Raw genomic sequence first — 20,287 nt, forward strand, 5'->3', positions numbered from 1 at the left:
TTAGATTTCTTCCTAGGTATCTTATGGTTTTGGGTGCAATTGTAAATGGGATTGACTCCTTAATTTCTCTCTCTTCTGTTTTGTTGTTGGTGTATAGGAATGCCACTGATTTCTGTGCACTGATTTTATATCCTGCTAATTTACTGAATTCCTGTAAGAGTTCTAGCAGTTTTGGGGTGGAGTCTTTTGGATTTTCCACATAAAGTATCATATCATCTGCAAAGAGTGGGAGTTTGACTTCCTCCTTGCCGATTTGGATGCCTTTGATTTCTTTTTGTTGTCTGATTGCTGTGGCTAAGACTTCTAATACTATGTTGAAGAGCAGTGGTGAGAGTGGACATCCCTGCTGCGTTCCTGACCTTAGGGGGAAAGATCTGTTTTTCCCCATTGTGAATGATATTCGCTGTAGGTTTTTCATAGATGGCTTTTATGATATTGAGGTATGTACTCTCTATCCCTATACTCTGAAGAGTTTTGATCAAGAAGGGATGCTGTACTTTGTCAAATGCTTTTTCTGCGTCTATTGAGAGGATCATATGATTCTTGTTCTTTCTTTTGTTAATGTGTTGTATCACGTTGATTGATTTGTGGATGTTGAACCAACCTTGCAGCCCAGGGATAAATCTCACTTGGTCGTGGTGAATAATCCTTTTAATGTATTATTGGATCCTATTGGCTAGTATTTAGGTGAGAATTTTTGCATCCATGTTCATCAAGGATATTGGTCTGTAATTCTCCTTTTTGATGGGGTCTTTGTCTGGTTTTGGGATCAAGGTAATGCTGGCCTCATAAAATGAGTTTGGAATTTTTCCTTCCATTTCTATTGTTTGGAACAGTTTCAGGAGAATAGGCATCAATTCTTCTTGAAATGTTTGGTAGAATTCCCCCGGGAAGCCATCTGGCCCTGGGCTTTTGTTTCTTGGGAGATTTTTGATGACTATCTCAATTTCCTTAGTGGTTATAGGTCTGTTCAGGTTTTCTATTTCTTCCTGGTTCAGTTTTGGTAGTTGATACATCTCTAGGAATGCATCCATTTCTTCCAGGTTCTCTAATTTGCTGGCATAGAGTTGCTCATAATATGTTCTTATAATTGTTTGTATTTCTTTGGTGTTGGTTGTGATCTCTCCTCTTTCATTCATGATTTTGTTGGTTTGGGTCATTTCTCTTTTCTTTCTGGTAAGTCTGGCCAGGGGTTTATCAATCTTGTTAATTCTTTCAAAGAACCAGCTCCTAGTTTCGTTGATCTGTTCTACTGTTCTTTTGGTTTCTATTTCATTGATTTCTGCTCTGATCTTTATTATTTCTCTTCTCCTGCTGGGTTTAGGCTTGATTTGCTGTTTTTTTCTCTAGCTCCTTTAGGTGTAGGGTTAGGTTGTGTATTTGCGACCTTTCTCGTTTCTTGAGAAAGGCTTGTATTGCTATATACTTTCCTCTCAGGACTGCCTTTGTTGTATCCCAAAGATTTTGAACAGTTCTGTTTTCATTTTCATTGGTTTCCATGAATTTTTTCAATTCTTCTTTAATTTCCTGGTTGACCCATTCATTCTTTAGTAGGATGCTCTTTAGCCTCCATGTATTTGAGTTCTTTCTGCCTTTCCTCTTGTGATTGAGTTCTTGTTTCAAAGCATTGTGGTCTGAAAATATGCAGGGAATGATCCCAATCTTTTGGTACCAGTTGAGACCTGATTTGTGACCTAGGATGTGATCTATTCTGGAGAATGTTCCATGGGCACTAGAGAAGAATGTGTATTCCATTGCTTTGGGATGCAATGTTCTGAATATGTCTGTGAAGTCCATTTGGTCCAGTGTGTCATTTAAAGTCTTTATCTCCTTGTTGATCCTTTGCTTAGATGATCTGTCCATTTCAGTCAAGCGGGTGTTAAATTCCCCCAGTATTATTGTATTGTTGTCGATGTGTTTCTTTGCTTTTGTTATAATTGCCTTATAAAATTGGCTGCTTCCACGTTAGGGGCATAGATATTTACCATTGTTAGATATTCTTGTTGGATAGACCCTTTAAGTAAGATATAGTGTCCTTCTTCATCTCTTATTACAGTCTTTGTTTTAAAATCTAATTTGTCTGATAGAAGGATTGCCACCCTAGCTTTCTTTTGGTGTCCATTAGCATGGTAAATGGTTTTCCACCCCTTCACTTTCCATCTGGGGGTGTCTTTGGGTCTAAAATGAGTCTCTTGCAGACAGCATATCGATGGGTCTTGTTTTTTAATCCAACTTATAGCCTGTGTCTTTTGATTGTGGTCTTTAGCCCATTTACAATCAGGGTAACGATTGAAAGGTATGAATTTAGTGCCATTGTATTGCCTGTAAAGTGACTGTTGCTGTATATTGTCTGTATTCTTTTCTGGTCCATGCTGCTTTTAGGCTCTCTCTTTGCTTAGAGGACCCCTTTCAACATTTCTTGGAGGGCTGGTTTCGTGTTTGCAAATTCCTTTAGTTTTTGTTTCTCCTGGAAGGTTTTCATCTCTCCTTCTATTTTCAATGACAATCTAGCTGGATATAGTGTTCTGGGCTGCATATTTTTTCTCGTTTAGTGCTCTGACTATATCTTGCCATTCCTTTCTGGCCTGCCAGGTGTCTGTGGATAGGTCTGTTACCAATCTAATGTTTCTACCATTGTAGGTTACTTATCTCTTCTACCGAGCTGCTTTCAGGATTTTCTCTTTGTCTCTGAGACTCGTAAGTTTTACTATTAGATGTCAGGGTGTTGACCTATTTTTATTGATTTTGAGAGGGGTTCTCTGTGCCTCCTGGATTTTGATGCCTGTTTCCTTACCCACATTAGGGAAGTTCTCTGCTATAATTTGCTCCAATATACCTTCTGCTCCTCTCTCTCTTTCTTCTTCTGGGATCCCAATTATTCTAATATTGTTTCATCTTATCGTATCGCTTATCTCTCGAATTCTGCCCTCGTGATCCTGTAGTTGTTTATCTCTCTTTTTCTCAGCTTCTTTATTTTCCATCATTTGGTCTTCTATATCGCTGATTCTCTCTTCTGCCTCATTTATCCTAGCAGTTAGTGCCCCCATTTTTGATTGCACCTCATTAATAGTCTTTTTGATTTCGACTTGGTTAGATTTTAGTTCTTTTATTTCTCCAGAAAAGGTTTCTCTAATAACTTCCACGCTTTTTTCAAGCCCAGCTAGTATCTTTAAAGTCATGATTCTGAACTCTAGGTCCAACATTGCACTAATGTCCGTATTGAGTAGGTCCCTGGCAGACAGTACTACCTCTTATTCTTTTTGTTGAAGTGATTTTTTTCATCTTGTCATTTTGTCCAGAGGAGAATAGATGAATGAGAGAACAAAATGCTAACAGGTTAACAACGTCCCCAGCAAATATACTCTAATCAAATCAGAAAAGACCTGAAACCAGGGGAAAAGAATGAGAAAGAGAGAAAAAAGAGAGAGAGAAAAAAAAAGAAAAAGATAAAAACAAAAACAGAACAAAACAAAACAAAACAGAATATGATCAAGCTGGTGTATAGATCAGTGCCACACACTAGATTGAGTGTATTGTAGTCTGTTAGAAGATAGTGCCTCCTAAAATTTTAAAGAAAGACTTATATATGTACAAAATAAGGGTTGATATGATGAAGGGATGGAATATGACTGTAAAGATGAAAATTATAAGAAAATTTAAAAAAGGAATTGATAAGAAGATGTTTGAAAAAAGAAAGAAGAGGATTAAAAAAAGGAAAGAAAGAAAGAAAAAGTGGGGGGAGAGAAAGTGATCAGGCAGGAGACTAGAACAAAGCCATACACTAGAGATTTAGGGTATATTTTGATATGTTAGAAGAAAGTGTATCTCAAAATTTTAAAGAGAGAACTACTTATATATATATCTGCGAAAAATAAGAGTAACTACTATGAAGGGATAGAATATGACTCTAAAAAATGAAAAATAAAAATGTTTTTTTAAAAAAAGGGATTGATAAGATGTTGGTTGAAAAAGGGAAAAAGAAAAATTCAAAAACAAAAAAAACCAGTTAAAAAAATTAACTTTGAAAGACTAATGAATCATGGTAAAAAAGCCATGAATTCTATGTGCAGTATTCCCCTAGGGCTGGAGTTCTGCCGTTCTCATTGATCGGTAAACTTGGTCTTGGCTGGCTGTTCGTGCTGATCTTCTGGGGGAGGGGCCTTTTGCCATGGTTCCCAAATGTCTTTGCCGGAGGCGGAATTGCCCCTCCCTTGCCGGTCCAGGCTAAGCAATCTGCTCGGGTTTGCTCTCGGGAGCTTTTGCTCCCTGCAAGCTTTCCGTACAGTGTTGGAGGACGACAGTGAAAATGGCGGCCTCCCAATCTTCTCCCCGGAGGAGCCGAGAACTCAGGGCCCCGCTCCTCAGTGAGCCCCCAGAGAAAAGCAGTCACTCCCATCTCCCCGGTCTCTGGCCGCACTCCGTGCTCACCCGGCCTGTGAACGAGCGTTTCTGTCTCTGGCACCCGACCCCGTGTGGAGTCTCCAAACCCAGCAGATCTCTGCGGTGTGCTTCCGCGCCGCTCCTCCCGGGGGAGAAGGGGAGCCTCCCCGGATCTGCTGCTTGTTGGGTCCCTGCTGGAGGAGCAGTGGTCCGACTGTCACCGATCACATTTTATGGCAACCCCGAGCTGAGAGCCTGTGCCTTGGCTCTGTCCCTGCAGCTGGCTTCCCCGCTCTGATACCCGGGAGCTCTGCCACACTCAGGCACTCCCAGGCGTTCTGTGACCCCTACAGTCCTGAGACCACACTGTCCCACGAGGTTTCCACCCCCAGCTTAGCCACTGGAGCGACGTCCCTCCGTAGAGCCGCCTTCTAAAAGTTCCAATTTTGTGCTCCGCGGCTCTATCACTTGCCAGAAGCGGCCGACGGAGGCCCCCTCCCCCGCCATCTATCCTCCCGAATATTGCCTCGGATTCACTTCTCTGCATGTCCTACCTTCCAGAAAATGGTCGCTTTTCTGTTCAGAGTTGCTGCTATTCTTTTCTTTGATCTCCTTTTGAGTTCGTAGGTGTTCAGAATGGTTTGACCCCTATCCAGCTGAATTCCTGAGACCAGAAGAAATCCAGGTCTCCTACTCCTCCACCATCTTGCCAGAAGTAGGACACTTTTAATTAGTTTGTTCTTAGTTGGAAAAAATTTCACAGATAGAACAGGTTGCCTCTATCAGCGTTTTATTGTGGCTTCAAAGACAACAATTAAGCCTTTAGTATCCCTGATGTCATCGGCCAGTGGTAATGGAATCAAAGACATGTAACCTGACTCCTTAGATTGGTGCTACCTGCTTCCAGGACATGAATGATTCCATAGGACATAAGAACCAGGCTGGGAAGTCCGGGCTCCTCCAACTTACTGTTAGCTCAGCATGTTATCCTAGGCATTCCTGTATGTGGCCATTCTATTATACCTTCCAAGTATCTTTCAACACCCCCTTCTACCTATGGACAAAATCCAAGCTCCCCTGTGTGATGTGGGTGACTCCTCTTAAAATGACCCCAGTCCACTTCTTTGGCTTCTTTTTCAGTCTCTTTCAGCATCTAGCCTGACAAAATGACTTGCAATCCTTCCACTCTCCTGGTGTGTTCTATTGCATATGCTATCGCATCCTCTATAAACCCTCTTTTCTTTTGACCTGTTGAAATTATGAGTCTCAGTGGAAATTCACCTCAACTTGACATTGCCTGCCCTGGGGAGACTTCTTTTCTGTTGACAGTCATTGCCTCATGGGTACTTTATCATAAATCTATCACGAAACATATTGCCAGTTGTTTACAAAAAGCACTCTATTTCTCTGATTTCTTGAAGTCAGAATCTATGTTCTATCTAACTGATGCCCTCTGTGTGGCAGATGATGTTGATGCCCCACCTTCATTCCTATGGCCTACCCTAGACATCGCCTATAGACAGTACCTACACATGCCAGATTCTCCATGCATCTCTACCTCTGGAAGCATGTTAGGTCCACCTGGGGAGGGCAGAAGTGCTGGGAATTTGATGCCTCTCAGGTGCAACCCTCAAGAAAGAAAGTATGGGAACTAGTGGTTAAATTTTCCAGCTTCCTCACTCTTTGATGGGACAATTCAGAGATGTCATTACTCATAGAAGGTCCAGTAATAGAATGTTGCAATAATGGTCTGCATTTTGTTTCTGCCTCTCTGCATCAATTCCCTTGGTTAGTTCCCTCCCACAACGACTCTGAGCTTGGCCATGTGCACTTGCTTTGGCCAATGAGACTTAGTAAATGTGACACAAACAAAGACTTTAAAAGTGCACACTGGGGCTTGATCTCTCCTTTATATCTTGCAACCTTTCTTAGACCAATGGGATTGAATCTCAGTTGCCTATTTGTTCCCAAATCCATGTTTCAGTGTCTGACATTCTACTTGCTTATTCAATGTACTAAGTACATGTTTGTTGAATGAACTGAGTATTCTGCTTCTATACTTTCCCCTGTATGACTGTTATTCCTATTCTTTGTCCATTGGTTTCAAACTCCCATAATTTTTCCTTGGTCCTTTCTTCCTTTCCAGTTAATGGCCAAGATGGTTGGTTTTGGTTCAGCTGCTGGGTCCAAATTTAGGTTTATGCCAAGCTTCACTGAAGACACAACTCTCCAAAGTTCCCTTTGGCACTGATTCTGCCCTCCCTCCCCCACAAATTGGTGCCGCTTCTGAACTTCAAGAGATCAACAATGGCTTGTTTCCTACCCTTCTCCCCACATCTCAGGCTCTGCAAGGTCTCTCTTGGTCTGACAACCCCTAGAAATATAGTCAGCAGGAACTGACTAGAATTGGCTCTTGGATGTCAACTACCTTGTGTTTGAACTTCCATCACCTTTGAAGAGGACTGAGAACCTCCTGATAAAATTGATTTTTTCCCAGTCCCAGTAGAGAACAAGCTAAGGGCAAGGAAGGATAGAATTTGTAGATCACCTTATTCTCTGTCATTGGTTTCTTAATTTCCCATCAAGTCACAAAATTTTTGTCTATTAATGGTAATTAATTAATTGAAGCCATTTAACACAGGCACAAATTAGGATATTCATGTAACCTTTCCTAAAGTGCTTGGTCTTCCTGATTGCAGCATTATGTAACACATCAGCCTGTCATTTAGTAAGCATCTAATGATAATGGAAACTTTTAGTTTTTTTCCTCATCATTTATTTTTATATTTATTGAGTGCTTACTAAATGTACAGTGCTGTGTTAGTCACTAAGAGAGCAGTCAAAGAAACATAATTCCTATTCTGTATTTCACCAAGTGTAAATTCAATAGGTTGTTGTTGGTGTAGAGTCAATCCCTGAATCTACAAGCAGCTTTGTTTGGAAAACTGGAATTTATAAAACTTTTATAGGTAAAATGGTGAAAAGTAGGCAATGAACTGGTGTCAGATCAAGTTGGTGTATGTGGCTAATATAGGAATCTCATACAGTCAGGTTTTCTGTCTCATCCAATGTGAAAGACATATATAATGGTTCCAGTCTCTGAACCTCAGCCAATAAGCAACAAGGTTCAAACACTCATTGCCAGTAGTTAAAAACATAAACATAATATTTAATATTCTTTTTCTCATGTGTAAAATGAGAGGTTAAACTAATGTCTAAGATTCCTTCCTGTAATTCCATAATTATAGATATTATTTATAAAAATTGCAATGACTCTGGATAAACCATTTAGAATAATTAGGCTGGCACATCAGAATTTTTTGGCGGGGTGGCAATTTCCATGTGGTCCAACTAGTGTTTAGAGACTATTATCTGTAAACAGCATTAAAAAGACATAAATTTAAATCACCACAGTATTTTTCCTCTTTCCCTTCCCTGACCCACTACACTTCTTGAAGGAATTGTCTTGATACCTGCAATTCATCATATTTACCGCTACCCTTCACAGTTTGGCTTCCTTCCTGTAGCAGACATGATCGCTTTCCCTGCTCAGATCCCTTTGGGCTTTAGCATTTAGCGTATGCCAGCCTCTGCATCTCTTCATCTGAGTTTTCTCTGGTTGGCAAAATTGGGTATGTTGAACATGTGCCAGGTCAAAGTGCTGGGAGACTTATTGCCATCCAGGACTAACTATCCATCATGAATCAATGTCTGATTGTAATTGGCATATAAACACCCTAGATCCCTCACACCTCAGGTAAGACAACTCTGGGGCCTGTGTTCTACACCAGTTCTCAGAGATTCCCTGTGGAACTGAGTCCCCGTTATCCACAGTGACAACTTGTTCTATAATGCACCTTTCCTTCCTGCTTTCCCTTCCCTGTTTCAATTCCCCCACTCCCCTACCGGTATTTTCTAGACTCATTCCTTAAATAAACAACTTGCATTTAAACTCTTATCCCAGGGGCTACTCCTGGGGACCCAAACTGATATATGTGGCCTCTTCCACAGTGTTAAGGTGGCTTCTCCAATTTAACCAAGGAGTTCATCTCTAAAACTAGTGGCCTTGCTTGCCCCATTCTTTCTTTCCTAAACTTCATCTCCCTTCCTTTCACAGCTCTGGATTATCCTTCCATATCTCTAGCCAGTCCAGGCTCTGTCTTCTCTCCTGGCTCCTGTTTTTCCCCTTCATGTCCAAAGTTCTCTAGGATTTTGTCCTATGACCTCTTCTCTCCTTTTTCTCTCAACAGTCTTCCTTGGCAGTGCTATCTGCTGCTGTGGCATGACTGAGGTGTCATGCACAAAAAATTGTGCATTCGACTTTCAGTTCCTTGACCACCTTCACCTCTATTTGACTTTGGTAACTAACTTCCATGGGTGTTATCATTATCTGGAGGTACATAGGACTTGGAGACTTAAGCTTCAACATCCCAGTCACTAACCATTAGCTTTCTCTTTTGGTTCTCTCACTATTAGTCCCAATTTATGTTCTCTTCTAGTTTATTGATTTTCCATTTTTTGAAAACTCCATTTCTCTCTCTCCCAACCCCCACCACCCTCACTTGAGTGCTGTTTAAGAAAATGACTTGGTTGGTGCTACTATAAATCCATTCTCTTCCACTTGGCTTCTGAGTACTGTCCAGAAATCATCATTTGTCCTTTGTCATCATCCCCTCCCTTCCCATTAACAGCGTGCAAAATGTTATCTCCCTTGAAGCCCCCACCCCATTACCCCTTTCTTCACTGGAAGTGATGACCTTGCCTCCTTCACTTTTGAAATAATTGTGACTCCTCAGTGGGTTTTCTCCCCATATCCTCCACTGAGACCTTCGCACTGAACTTCATCTGCCCACTCCTCTCTTTTAGCTCAGAGAGAGGAGATTTCCCTTTTCTTAATCAGGCTAATCCTTTTGCTTTTCAATAAAACCTAGCTAACCAAGAGATGAATGAAAATGAAGAATTTGTGATTGATGAAATTCTGGTGAAAGGACTTGTGATGAAATAACCAAAATTTTAAAGTAGAACAAATACAAGCAATACTGTAAACCATGGTTATATGCAGAAGGTTAATATTTACTTAAAACTTGATGTAAAAATAATGATGCACATTGCAATGTGGGAATAGGGGAGGCCAGAGGAACTGTTAGGAGGCTAATGTCCCCACTTTGCTAAGCATGGACTTCACTAAATTCACTAAAGTTGAAATATGTAATGAAATAATTGAACATGTCATTAAATATGTATTATCTATCTATCTACCATTTACATGCAAAATAATCACAAACTCCTCGCTCAATACCATCACAATTTTTTTTTTTAAATTTTAGGGAGACCTATTATGAAACAATATGTCTGTGTGACTAATTTGTCTGAAGCTGAACAATGTCATCAACTTTTTTCAGTTTCCTTTCTGTTAAATTCTGTAATAATTAAATTAATAGTTTAAAATTTAAAATAGTGTGTACAATATAATCCCAGTTTTATAAAACAATTTATTTGAATACCTCACTTCTCTCTATATGTATTCTTACAGAAATATCTGCAATAAAATTTGCTTAATGCTGGTAATGTTTATTTCTGAGTAATGAGCTTTGAGGCAATAAAAAAAAAAAACAAAATCCTTTCCTCCAGTGCTTTTTTTGTGCTACTTGATATTAAAAAAAAATGAGGATGTGTAATTTTGACAAAAATAATTAAGTTATTATATTTTTCATACACTTAGGGTTTCTTATGTCAACTTATTAACTTGATGATTTCCACTCATGGCACTCACAAGGGCTATAATGTGTAAGAATACTGTGGCTTTCACTGAGAGGTTCGCCATCCCCCCCGTCAAAGAATTCACATATTTTGTTTGCTTGTTTGTTTAAATCTCAAGAGGGAAGATGCTCAATTGTCTAAGAAATCTGATACCAACAAAAATTAGATCATTCATTCAACAACTACTCATTGTAGGCTTAGTTTATCGCATTTTATCCCATCATGTTTACATAGAAAGCAAGACTGCTGATGTCATTACCCTCAGCTCCTATTAAAACACTGGAACAGTGAAAGCCAAGTATCCCAGGTCAAAACAATTTTTTTCTAATGCCATTACTACACTTGGCACATGTTTTAAATCTAAACTGTTGTTTTCCTGTTCTTGATGTCTCCAAATAAATGGTTCTATATGTCTCTCATCTTTCTTTGAACTCTTTCTACTTCAATACAGAGTGAGCATTAAGTGAATTTATTTAGGCAAATTTAGGAGAATTAGATGTTCATGAGTCAGTGCCAAATTTAAAGTTTTAAATAAAGAGCAACCCTAGCATCCCACAGTTTTCATGTTCTTGTCAACTTTCTAATGGAGAAACTATCAACATCCTGTAACATTCTTGAGTCTATTTCATTCGTGTCAGAAAATTAAGAGTTTGTGCCCGTGTTTGACTTTCAATCTAAGAGTTTGTTATATTCAATTATTCTCACCAAAGGAGCTCAGCATGTCACAACCTTCTCTGGAAAGTCATGGTCAATTTGTTTTAAGGAAAAAAACAATTTGTCAAGAGAGTTTACTGCTTTTTATATATACCTCATGTAGAAGCCACTCACTAATATGGAATCATGACATTTAGGGTGGAAGTGTTAATTCAAATGTAATTTCTTGATTCCCTAACCATTAGTGGAATGTAGTCAGTTAATGGACTTCAGCTATAATATATTATACATAGATACATTTTATATATATAATAAGTTAATATATATAATATACCTTATAATATAAACATAAAAATAAATATATCTTATATATATAAAATATATATATTCATATAAAGAAGGTGAAAGTAAAACTCCTGCTTTTGAACTGTCCTGTGATTATTTGAATCTCAAATAATAATGCACAAATTCAATTCAGGGTTTCTTTTTGAAATGATGAATCTGAGCTCAAATGTAGAATGAAGCCACTGCTCTAGTGGGTGGAAAAGGTGTGAACTTCAGGTTTCATGTTTTATTTTTAAAACCTGACTTCTTTGAGCAGTTACAGCCAAATATATAATTATTGCAAACTTAACTATAGCATCACTCCCTGATGTGCTATAACATTATGATCTATAGCTAATAAGATCTTTTGAAAGAGATGTTGAATTTTAGATATTCATTCATTTGAGAAAAAGAGGTGTAATTTTTCTCCTTCTTTTGTATTTTGATCAAGTTTTAACTGTAGGCTTTATTTTTTTCTGCTCAAAGAGCTAATCTAGTCTATTATGATAATTTCTGAGTTGGGAATTTCAGGGAAGCACAGGAGTCTGCCTGGCATTAACTTGCTGCTTGTTACCTACTTCTATGTCCTAGCTAAATTGTGACCTATAAATAAACGGATGCTACAGGGGTAATTTTTTGAAAACTAATTCTTCAAGTGCCTTTTCTCTGAGCTAATGACCAAACAGTCACCTTGTGATCCAAGTTTATTTATCAGTCAAGAAGCACATAATGAGTCTCTATTATGAGTAGGGCAAATTGGTTGCCAGTGGGACAAGAGTGTTTAATGGATTTTATAGTCTTCCTGGAGAAGAAAAATCACAAAGACCTGAAAAGTTGGCTTACATTATGAGGTGAAAATATAGGAGTTTTCCTAAGTCTTTTAAAAATTATTGTTCTTGTGATCTGGTTTGGTTTGGTTGAAAGGTTTAGAAAGTCACTCCAGTAACTTGAGAAAATGGGTTATTTATTGACAGTATATTGGTTTGGGTAATGTTGGTTCTAAAGATAAAGTCTCATATCTCAATGCCATAATGTAATAGCAGTTTAATTTCTCACTCATAAAGTTCTTCTAAGTCAAGAATCAGGGACATGGGGTCATTCCATCTTGCAACTCCGCCATCTTTGGCATTTGGATTCCAAAGTTACTGTTCTCAATCACATCAAGCCTCAGAAGAGAAAAGAGGGTGGAGAATCAACCTATGGGGAGTTTTTATGCATCAAGCAAGGAAGAAGTGCACTTCACTTCTGCTTATATTACATTGGCTAGAATCATCATATGGCATACTTATCTGCAAGACAGGGTGGGAAATGTGGGCTTGCTGTGACCCACGGAGAAGAGGAAAATAGTTTGGTGATTAACTTTTACCTTCTGTCACAGAATGTCTTTTGCTGGGAAATGGAACTGGAAAGTTTTTAGGAACTCAGATAAAATGTCTGCATCTCCCATGTTCCCATGGCCTGGATGGGCTCTTTCATGGCAACTAGACCCCATTCTCCTCTCTATAGCAACTAGTGAATCAAATTTCCTAAGGAAGCCAGTATGATTGGTTGAGATAATCGCCATGATCTATAATGAATTAAATTCACTGAATTATTTGAGCCAGGCCCTCTCATGGACCATGGTCAACTAATGGATGGGTTCCCATTGGGCAGAGTGTTTATTCCTCACTCAATCAGTTGTTACTCCTGAGAAAGTACAACTTACAACTGCCTTCTTGAGTAAAAAACAATATACAGCCAGGCCATCACCTTATTATTATTACCACTACCAATAATAGGTTTTTTATTCTACACACTTCCTACTGTGTCCAGAACCTTACATGCACTATATTATTTATATTTCCTGGCCACTATATTTTAAACATGAGCCTCTGAGAGATTTCATAAACTAGACAAGTTTCCAGTACTGTCTAATTCTAAATCCCATCATTTTTACTTTTGAACGTGGCTGTTCCTAGCTTTCCTCAGTCACAAGAAGGGCACTGGATATAGTGAGTGCTGTGACAAATGTGACTGATGCCAAGAAAAAAGAACAGTTTCAATGCAATGGAAGTCCCAAAGAGACAGATTCTGGTGTAGGTCAATCAGAGAAGACTTGAGGGAAGAGTTTGGACTTGACCTAAGGCATACTGCATTAAATTGGGGTCCAAAAGGAATTCATAGCATTCATGTTGGGGAAGTAGAGTTCTGGGCTATTTACCTTTGCCTACCATGGTAGTAGGTCTTGGGAGTTTCAGAAAAACTGTTCCTTAAGGTCTTCTTAGAAATCATTTTGGAAATAATTAGGATCAAATCTATATTCTGTTTTGTTTCCCCCTCTAAACCATGTTAAACTTGATCTAAAGAAGTATGGGGCAGAGGGTAGAGGACTACTTCTTTGAACTGACAACTGATGAATGATGAAATGAGAGTGAAATTATAGAATATGGATTCAATATTGTTGGACATTGAGACACCACTAAAAGGGTGAAAATTAATATTCAAAATAAATATATCTGAAAAAAGATTTCTATCCATAATAGCTAAAGAACTCCTACAAACCAAAAATTAAGACAAGCAATCCAAACAAAACAAAAAAGCCTTTTTCAGGGCAAAAGACCTGAACAAATAATGACTAAAAAAGGATTCCTGAACCACCAAAAAACATATAAAGAGATATTCAGCTTCACTTGATCATCAGGGAAATGCAAATTAAAATCACAGTGAGATACCATCACCATTACATAGCCACCAAAATAACTAAAAGGAAAAGGGTATAAAAAGTCAAATGTTGGTGAGACTGTGGAACAATCAGAACCCTCACATGCTACTGGGTTGTCTTTGGCAGGCAGAATTCTGAGATAGCCCCCAAGATATCTGCTCTCTTGGGTGCATGCCCTGTATAATCTCCTCCCCTTGACTGTGGAGGCAGATTGTGGAGATGATGGATTTCATTCCTTGATTAGATTACATTATATTGCAGAGGTGAAGAGATTTATCGAATGTAGTTAAGGTCCCAAATCAGCTTACCTGAATTAATCAAAAGAGTTATCCTGGGCGGGCCTGACTTAATCAGGCTAACCTAAGCAGGGACTTAACCCTTCCTGAAAGAAGGGTGAAAGTGTGAGGTTTATGGAAGGGGTCATGTGTTAGGTCATGAGGGTAGCTTCCAAGAGCTGAGTGGAGCCAGCAAAAAATGAAGCCTCCAGGTCTACAACTACAAGGAGCTGAATTCTTCTAAAAACTTGAATATGCTTGGAAGTAGATTTCCCCTTGGTTGTGCCTCTAGATGAGGACAGAGCTGGCCAATATCTTGATTTCAACCTGTGAGCCCTTGAGAAATAAACCCAACTGGAATGTGCCAGACTCCTTATCCATGAACACTATTAAATAATGAATTTGTGTGGTGTTAAGTCACAGAGTCTGTACTAATTTGTTACACAGCAATAGAAAACTGATACAGTCTCCTAAAGTTGAACGTGTGTATGCCCTTTGACACAACAATTCTACTCCTAGGGATATTCCTAACAGAGAGGCATACATGTATTCACCAAAATATATACACTACAATATCCGCAGAAGTTATATTTATCATAGCCTAAAACCGAAAACTACCCAAATGAGCAAGAGTGGGAACTTATGAGATGTAAATGATACTTTATTTCTTGATTTGGATGCTAGTTATACATGTGTGCCCATGTTGTGAAAGTTTATTAAACTGTGTTCTTTCCTAAATTATACTTCAATAAAATTAAAATAAATTTAATTTTAAAATTAAATTCAGTTAAAATTAAAATTAGACTCAATTAAAATTAAAAGAAATTTACTCTTTCATTATATAACAGCACAATTATTATTAGATTTTTAAAAAAATTAACGCTAAGCAAAATAAGTCAATCAGAGAAAGACAATTATCATATGCTCTCACTGATATGTGGAATTTGAGAAACAAGGCAGAGAATCATAGGGGAAGAAAGGAAAAAATAAAACAAGATGAAACCAGAAAGGGAGATAAACCATAAGAGACTCTTAATCTCAGGAAACAAATTGAGGGTTGCTGGAATGGAGGGGGGTGGGAGAGATGGGGTGGCTGGGTGATGGACACTGGGGAGGGTATGTGCTATGGTGAGTGCTATGAATTGTGTAAGACTGATGAATCACAGACCTGTACCCCTGAAACAAATAATACATTACATGTTAATTAAAAAAATTTAAAAAATTAATTTTTTATATGTAAAAGTAGTCATATGATTTTCCTAACCTTAGTCCTACATGGATAAAAAAACCAAATCTATTGTAGTAAAACAAAAACACTTAATTGTCAATCGTTTGGATTTTTACCTAAATTCTTACTTGATTTTTGGCCAACCTTCAACATATCGCTTTAATAAGTAATTTTTGCGTTTTTTTTTTCACAAGGGATTTAAAATTAGTAATGTATGGGGAATTTTAAGGCACTCTTTCAAATAACACCTCTGATGTTATTGTAAACTCACTTACTCTCCTAGACATATATACCTTTTTTGATGAACATATGTCTTTGGGCCAGGTCATGATAAAATAGAAAACTTTAGTCTCAACACACCTGTCTGACAGTAAAGTTATAGGTAGCTTTACTCCACTTCAGGGAGGAAATATAACTGTTTGGTCATGGCCTTGCAAGAGTTTGGCAGAATAATCAACAAATATTCATTTAAAATCTCATATACAGGCCGCCGTGCTAAATATGGGGCTATATTCTTCCGACATGGTATATTGTTTCTTCTCTTGGAAGATTTACAATCTACCTGAAGAGGTACATACTCACACACATTAGTTAATGACCTAGGCACACATAGGTGTTAGATACAGAAAAAAAGTAAAAAGAAAGAAAGGAAAGGAAAAAACATCAGAACTCTAAAATGGTGCCCCAAGAGTGGAGTTCTTGGCTGTCAGAGAAGGCTTCCCAGAGGCAGCTTGGTAGATTAACAAAATTATTTTCCACAAAGCAAATTTGGTTTTAAATTTGAGTTTTTTCCCTTTCCAGATATAAGCTTAACCACTTGGAGCTTTAAGTTTTTCATCTGAGAATGAGGACTGATGGCAACGATTTCCACTTCACAGGTTTGTAAGGTTAGATGAGATAATTCAGTAAAATAGCAGGTTCCCCTCATCTGCATAGCTGATCCTTCTTTTGGATGAATAAATAGCCACCAAGGATCTTTGGTGTCTGACACGGAGCATTAGGGAGGATGGGGCGGTAGGGACTTGGTAGATACACTAAGTGTTAGAGAGGGGAGGGAGAAGGAGGTATTATGGGTTTAAAATGAAAAAATGAATAACAAAAGTACAGTACAGCATGATGAAAACAAGACAGGACAGTGTTTGGGAAACCTAGAGGAACAGATAAAACGAAAGATGTTTCTTTACAGGCTGGCAAACCCAGTAACAGGCTGGCTTTGGTGAGGAAACCTATCATCCTTGAATATTTAATAACTTTCAAGTGGACAAAGGATACTTATACCCATATTTACTTACATGTATGAAATGACTAGAAGACAAATGATGAAATGTACTAGCTTTTGTTGTATAGGCTTTGCTTTTTTGTCCCACAGGAATTTAGAGAAGGGAAAGCACACTGTGGTCCATAGTGTCAGGGAAGGTACGAGCTCAGACTTGAAGGATGGATAGAACAAGAATCCAAGGAAATGAAAGAGGGTTTATTCTACACATGTGTGGCATCATGCAAAGATTCTTCAGACAGAAGCATTCTGCCATAGACTGATTTTTTTACTTAAATATGTATCAGAACAAAAATCATTTGGGTAAGAGATGCTAATTTTGAGGGGTTATAGAGAGGTGAGGAGAGGTGGCAAGGCAAAAACTCATTTTTCCTAGATAGAAATTACATGTTTGAGGCTGATTCAAAACAAGTGGGCTCCTCTTGAAGAAAGAGTGGGGGTGAAAGAGCCTTAGGTATCTGATTTTACCCCAAAGTATGAGTTCCCTCAGATTTTATGGTAAGTATATCAAAATTATCCAGATTCATTTATGAGGAGATTGTCCCTACACCTCATTTCTCAAACTTCACCATTAAAACTATAAAGCCCCCATTAAGCTGTTTACCTCTATACACAAAGAGTGACCCTCTTGGAGAATTAGTAAGTTAAGCCATTATCTGTCTTAGCTACACCTGGATTTGCTTAAGTTGCTAAGATCCTTTTAAAGGGCATATTTTCCAGAAAGTAAGTAAAAAGATAGCAATGTCTGCCTTTGCTATGAAAAGGTGCATGGTATGGGGATAGAAGAACAGGATTTCTGCATCAACTGCAGAACCTTTAGGCTCAAAAACTAAAGAGCCTGATGCCACATTCCTTTTCAGCATACCTCAAAGCCCAACACATCCTTCAGAGCACTTAGCCTGTTTGGTATGTAAATAGCATGAGTTTATCTCTGAAAGATCTGGATTTAAATCCAGATCTGGTTGTGTTCCCCCCCCTTGGGCCCTGATCTGAACCAATTTCCTTATCAGTGCCATGTGCTTAATAACAATAGTAGCTTCCTCAGAGTTGTTGAGAATATTAAATAAGAATATATGTAAGGACTCCAGAACACAAGGGTGCCCTATTGTTGTCAGGTAATAATAATCAATATTACAATCACTGTTATATTTATGGCTCCTGGGTCCTGAGTCTTGCCAAGTTAGGGGGGTGGGGTGAGAAGGAAGAAGGGTCTGCTTCTTTATTGTGTTTGTGGCACTCTTGAAACAGCCCCAGACTCGGGCGAGAACGACAGCGGGCTGCTCCCTCAGGGCATCTTCTCTCCCCTGATCCACCCACGCTTCCCCGGAGCAACAAGTTCCCTACTGCAAGACCCGCCCGCGCGCCACTGGTGCCTCCTCCCAGACCTCTGACTTACTCTCTTTGAAACGCACCTGGGGTCGAAATCGCAGCTGCCAACGCCCTACGGAGGAGGGAGAGCCGACCGCATGTGAGGGAGCCCTCGTGGCACCTGGGAGGGAGGCGGGAGGCATGGGAAGTTGGGACAGAGGGACTGATAGGAGACCTAGTTCGCGCTGCCCTTGAGAGGCAAAAGCAACAGACGAAAGCACCCGCCGCTCATCTTCAGCCTCTCTCCTGGGATCAGGAGGGAGGGGAGAGATTCCCGAATCCCACAGACCTCCACCCAGCCCTCTGGTTGCCAAATAGCATCCCTATGTCCTCCAGGCTCCCCTCGCCCGGTTTCTCCTTGCACCCTCACTCCACCCCACCTTTCGCCAGGTTCCCTAAGGACACTTGCGATTTCTAACAAGATATTTTGCAAGAAGGACAAGTAGGTAAACCAAGGCTCCCACCCAGCACTCTCCTCTCCCCTGCTCTCCCAGAATGGATACCCTGGAGTCGCCAAAGGAGTCCCAAGGCATCCTAGGTTGGGAGCCTTATCTAGCTGCCCAAACAGTTGAACTCTGACAACTTCTTGGAATAGGGATCCTCGCGTCCTCGTGGGGAAAGCCAAGCTGGCCGCCCACACACTGGGAGAGACACCCCGATTTCTCCATAGGGAACTCCTCTCAAAATCTACCTTTCCAGCTTCTACAGCTGTGAGTTGAGAATCAGAGAGCTAACTAAGGAGTACGCTTCGGGGGCGGGCGCTCATGGGCAGGGGTGAGGGCGAGAAGTTCCACCCCGATTTTGGAAAGAAAACCCAGTTCATGTCTCCAAGTCTCCTGCAGTCAGGGAGCTGTTGTTCCTGGAAAAGAGCAGGGGACCGAAGTCACCGGGAGGGAAGTCCTCCTAGCGCGGGATCCGAAAAGCACGGAGGTGAATTGCAATGTCCAAGCTTTTAGCCTTGTCCGTCGGAAACTACTCTTTCTCCAGGAGATGGGGGCGGGGGATACATCCCTGGCAAAGACTGCCAACGTCAAGCCCAGATGTTCAGCACTTCATTCCTCCATCCCCACGCAGCCTTGAGAACTTGGTACCTCGGACAGCAGCCCGGGCGCAAGGCATTGTTAGAAAGGTGTTACCTTGTTTTTGCCACCAAGTCAAAGAGCAATAAATTATTTTTATGACCTTACTAGTACAATTTGAAGGACATTTTAATTACATAACCCGTGAAAGATCACCGGAGGCAATGTCGTGTTAAAGAGCCCATGGCAGAATATCTGCATCGCATGAGAAAGAAAACTTGCAAATCTGCAATGAGATTGCGCAAGGCTGCCCCCGTTTTGAAACAACATGCGAAATGCAAGGGAGATCTTACCTTTCGGACTCCAAAGCCGTGTTCTGCTGCAACTTGGCGAGCTTCTTCCTCTCCTCCTTTATGCAACTCCACAAGAAAATGATTCGTGAAGACCCGTCTCTCGGCAGATGCAAAAACCATGACACAGAAGAGGAGCCCCGCGGCCGCCTTCCACTGGGAGACACAGCCACCTTTCATCTTTCTCTGGGAGTGAAAAGTGGTGCTAAGAGGCGCGCAGGCTGGTGGAGCGGGGGACTCGGAGGAAAGGTGCAAATAGAAAAATATATGTAGTTTTTTGTTTGTTTAAAAAAAATCTTTGTGTTGGGAAAAAGACTGATTAGGGGCTCGGAAAGCAGCAAATCAATGTGTGTTCTCCTCCAGCATCTGGCTGGCGGGGAAGCCGTGTAGTCAGGCTCGCTGGCAGAGGTGCGAATGTGGGGTGCTGTGTGTATCTGAGAGAAAGAACGAGTGTATGTCTGTGCTTGAGGCTAAATCTGCATTTTCAGCTCCTCCTCGGCTCCAATTCCACTGGGACCGGAGGAGAGCACCAGCCTGGGTGACGTGCGCCCGCCAGCAGCCAATGAAGGCCGGAGATGCGGCGGGCCCCGCCCTGGACCTCCCCTGGCCCGCCTCTGCCCGCCCCCGGCCCGGCCGGTCCGCCTCCGCCGACGGGGGCGCCGCGCGGCGAGCCCGCCCGCCCCCGCCCCTTTCAGAACCCTGGAGAGCTCCTCCATCTCTCCACCCGGGCCCGCCTTGTTCCCAGGAAAATCCCCCCGGCTGTAATCTGGTCGGCGGCGCCGGAGTGATGTCATTGTTTGTGGAAATCTGTAAGGCTCTGGAAAGGGAATTACGGCGTGTACTGCTCTCTGAGGCCCGGAGGGGAGCTGGGGCACCGGCCTCTCCCTATTCCTCTCCCCTGCTTATTTTCCGCTGCAAAACAACTCTCTCTTTCTCTCCCTCACTCTCTCAA

General features: G+C 40.6%; 1 protein-coding gene across 1 annotated transcript in view; it reads right to left on the reverse strand.

The window, feature by feature from the left end:
* Window positions 1–19,822, reverse strand: part of PCSK2 (proprotein convertase subtilisin/kexin type 2) — a 274,278-nt gene extending 254,456 nt beyond the window's left edge. The window contains exon 1 of the mRNA XM_027623782.2: window positions 19,339–19,822. Within this exon, the coding sequence (XP_027479583.1) occupies window positions 19,339–19,515 (177 nt within the window). The 5' untranslated portion in view covers window positions 19,516–19,822. The remainder of the gene's footprint in view (window positions 1–19,338) is intronic.
* Window positions 19,823–20,287: the final 465 nt, after the last annotated feature.

The sequence above is a fragment of the Zalophus californianus genome, chromosome 8, assembly GCF_009762305.2.
Source record: "Zalophus californianus isolate mZalCal1 chromosome 8, mZalCal1.pri.v2, whole genome shotgun sequence".
In the NCBI taxonomy this organism is placed as follows: Eukaryota; Metazoa; Chordata; class Mammalia; order Carnivora; family Otariidae; genus Zalophus; species Zalophus californianus.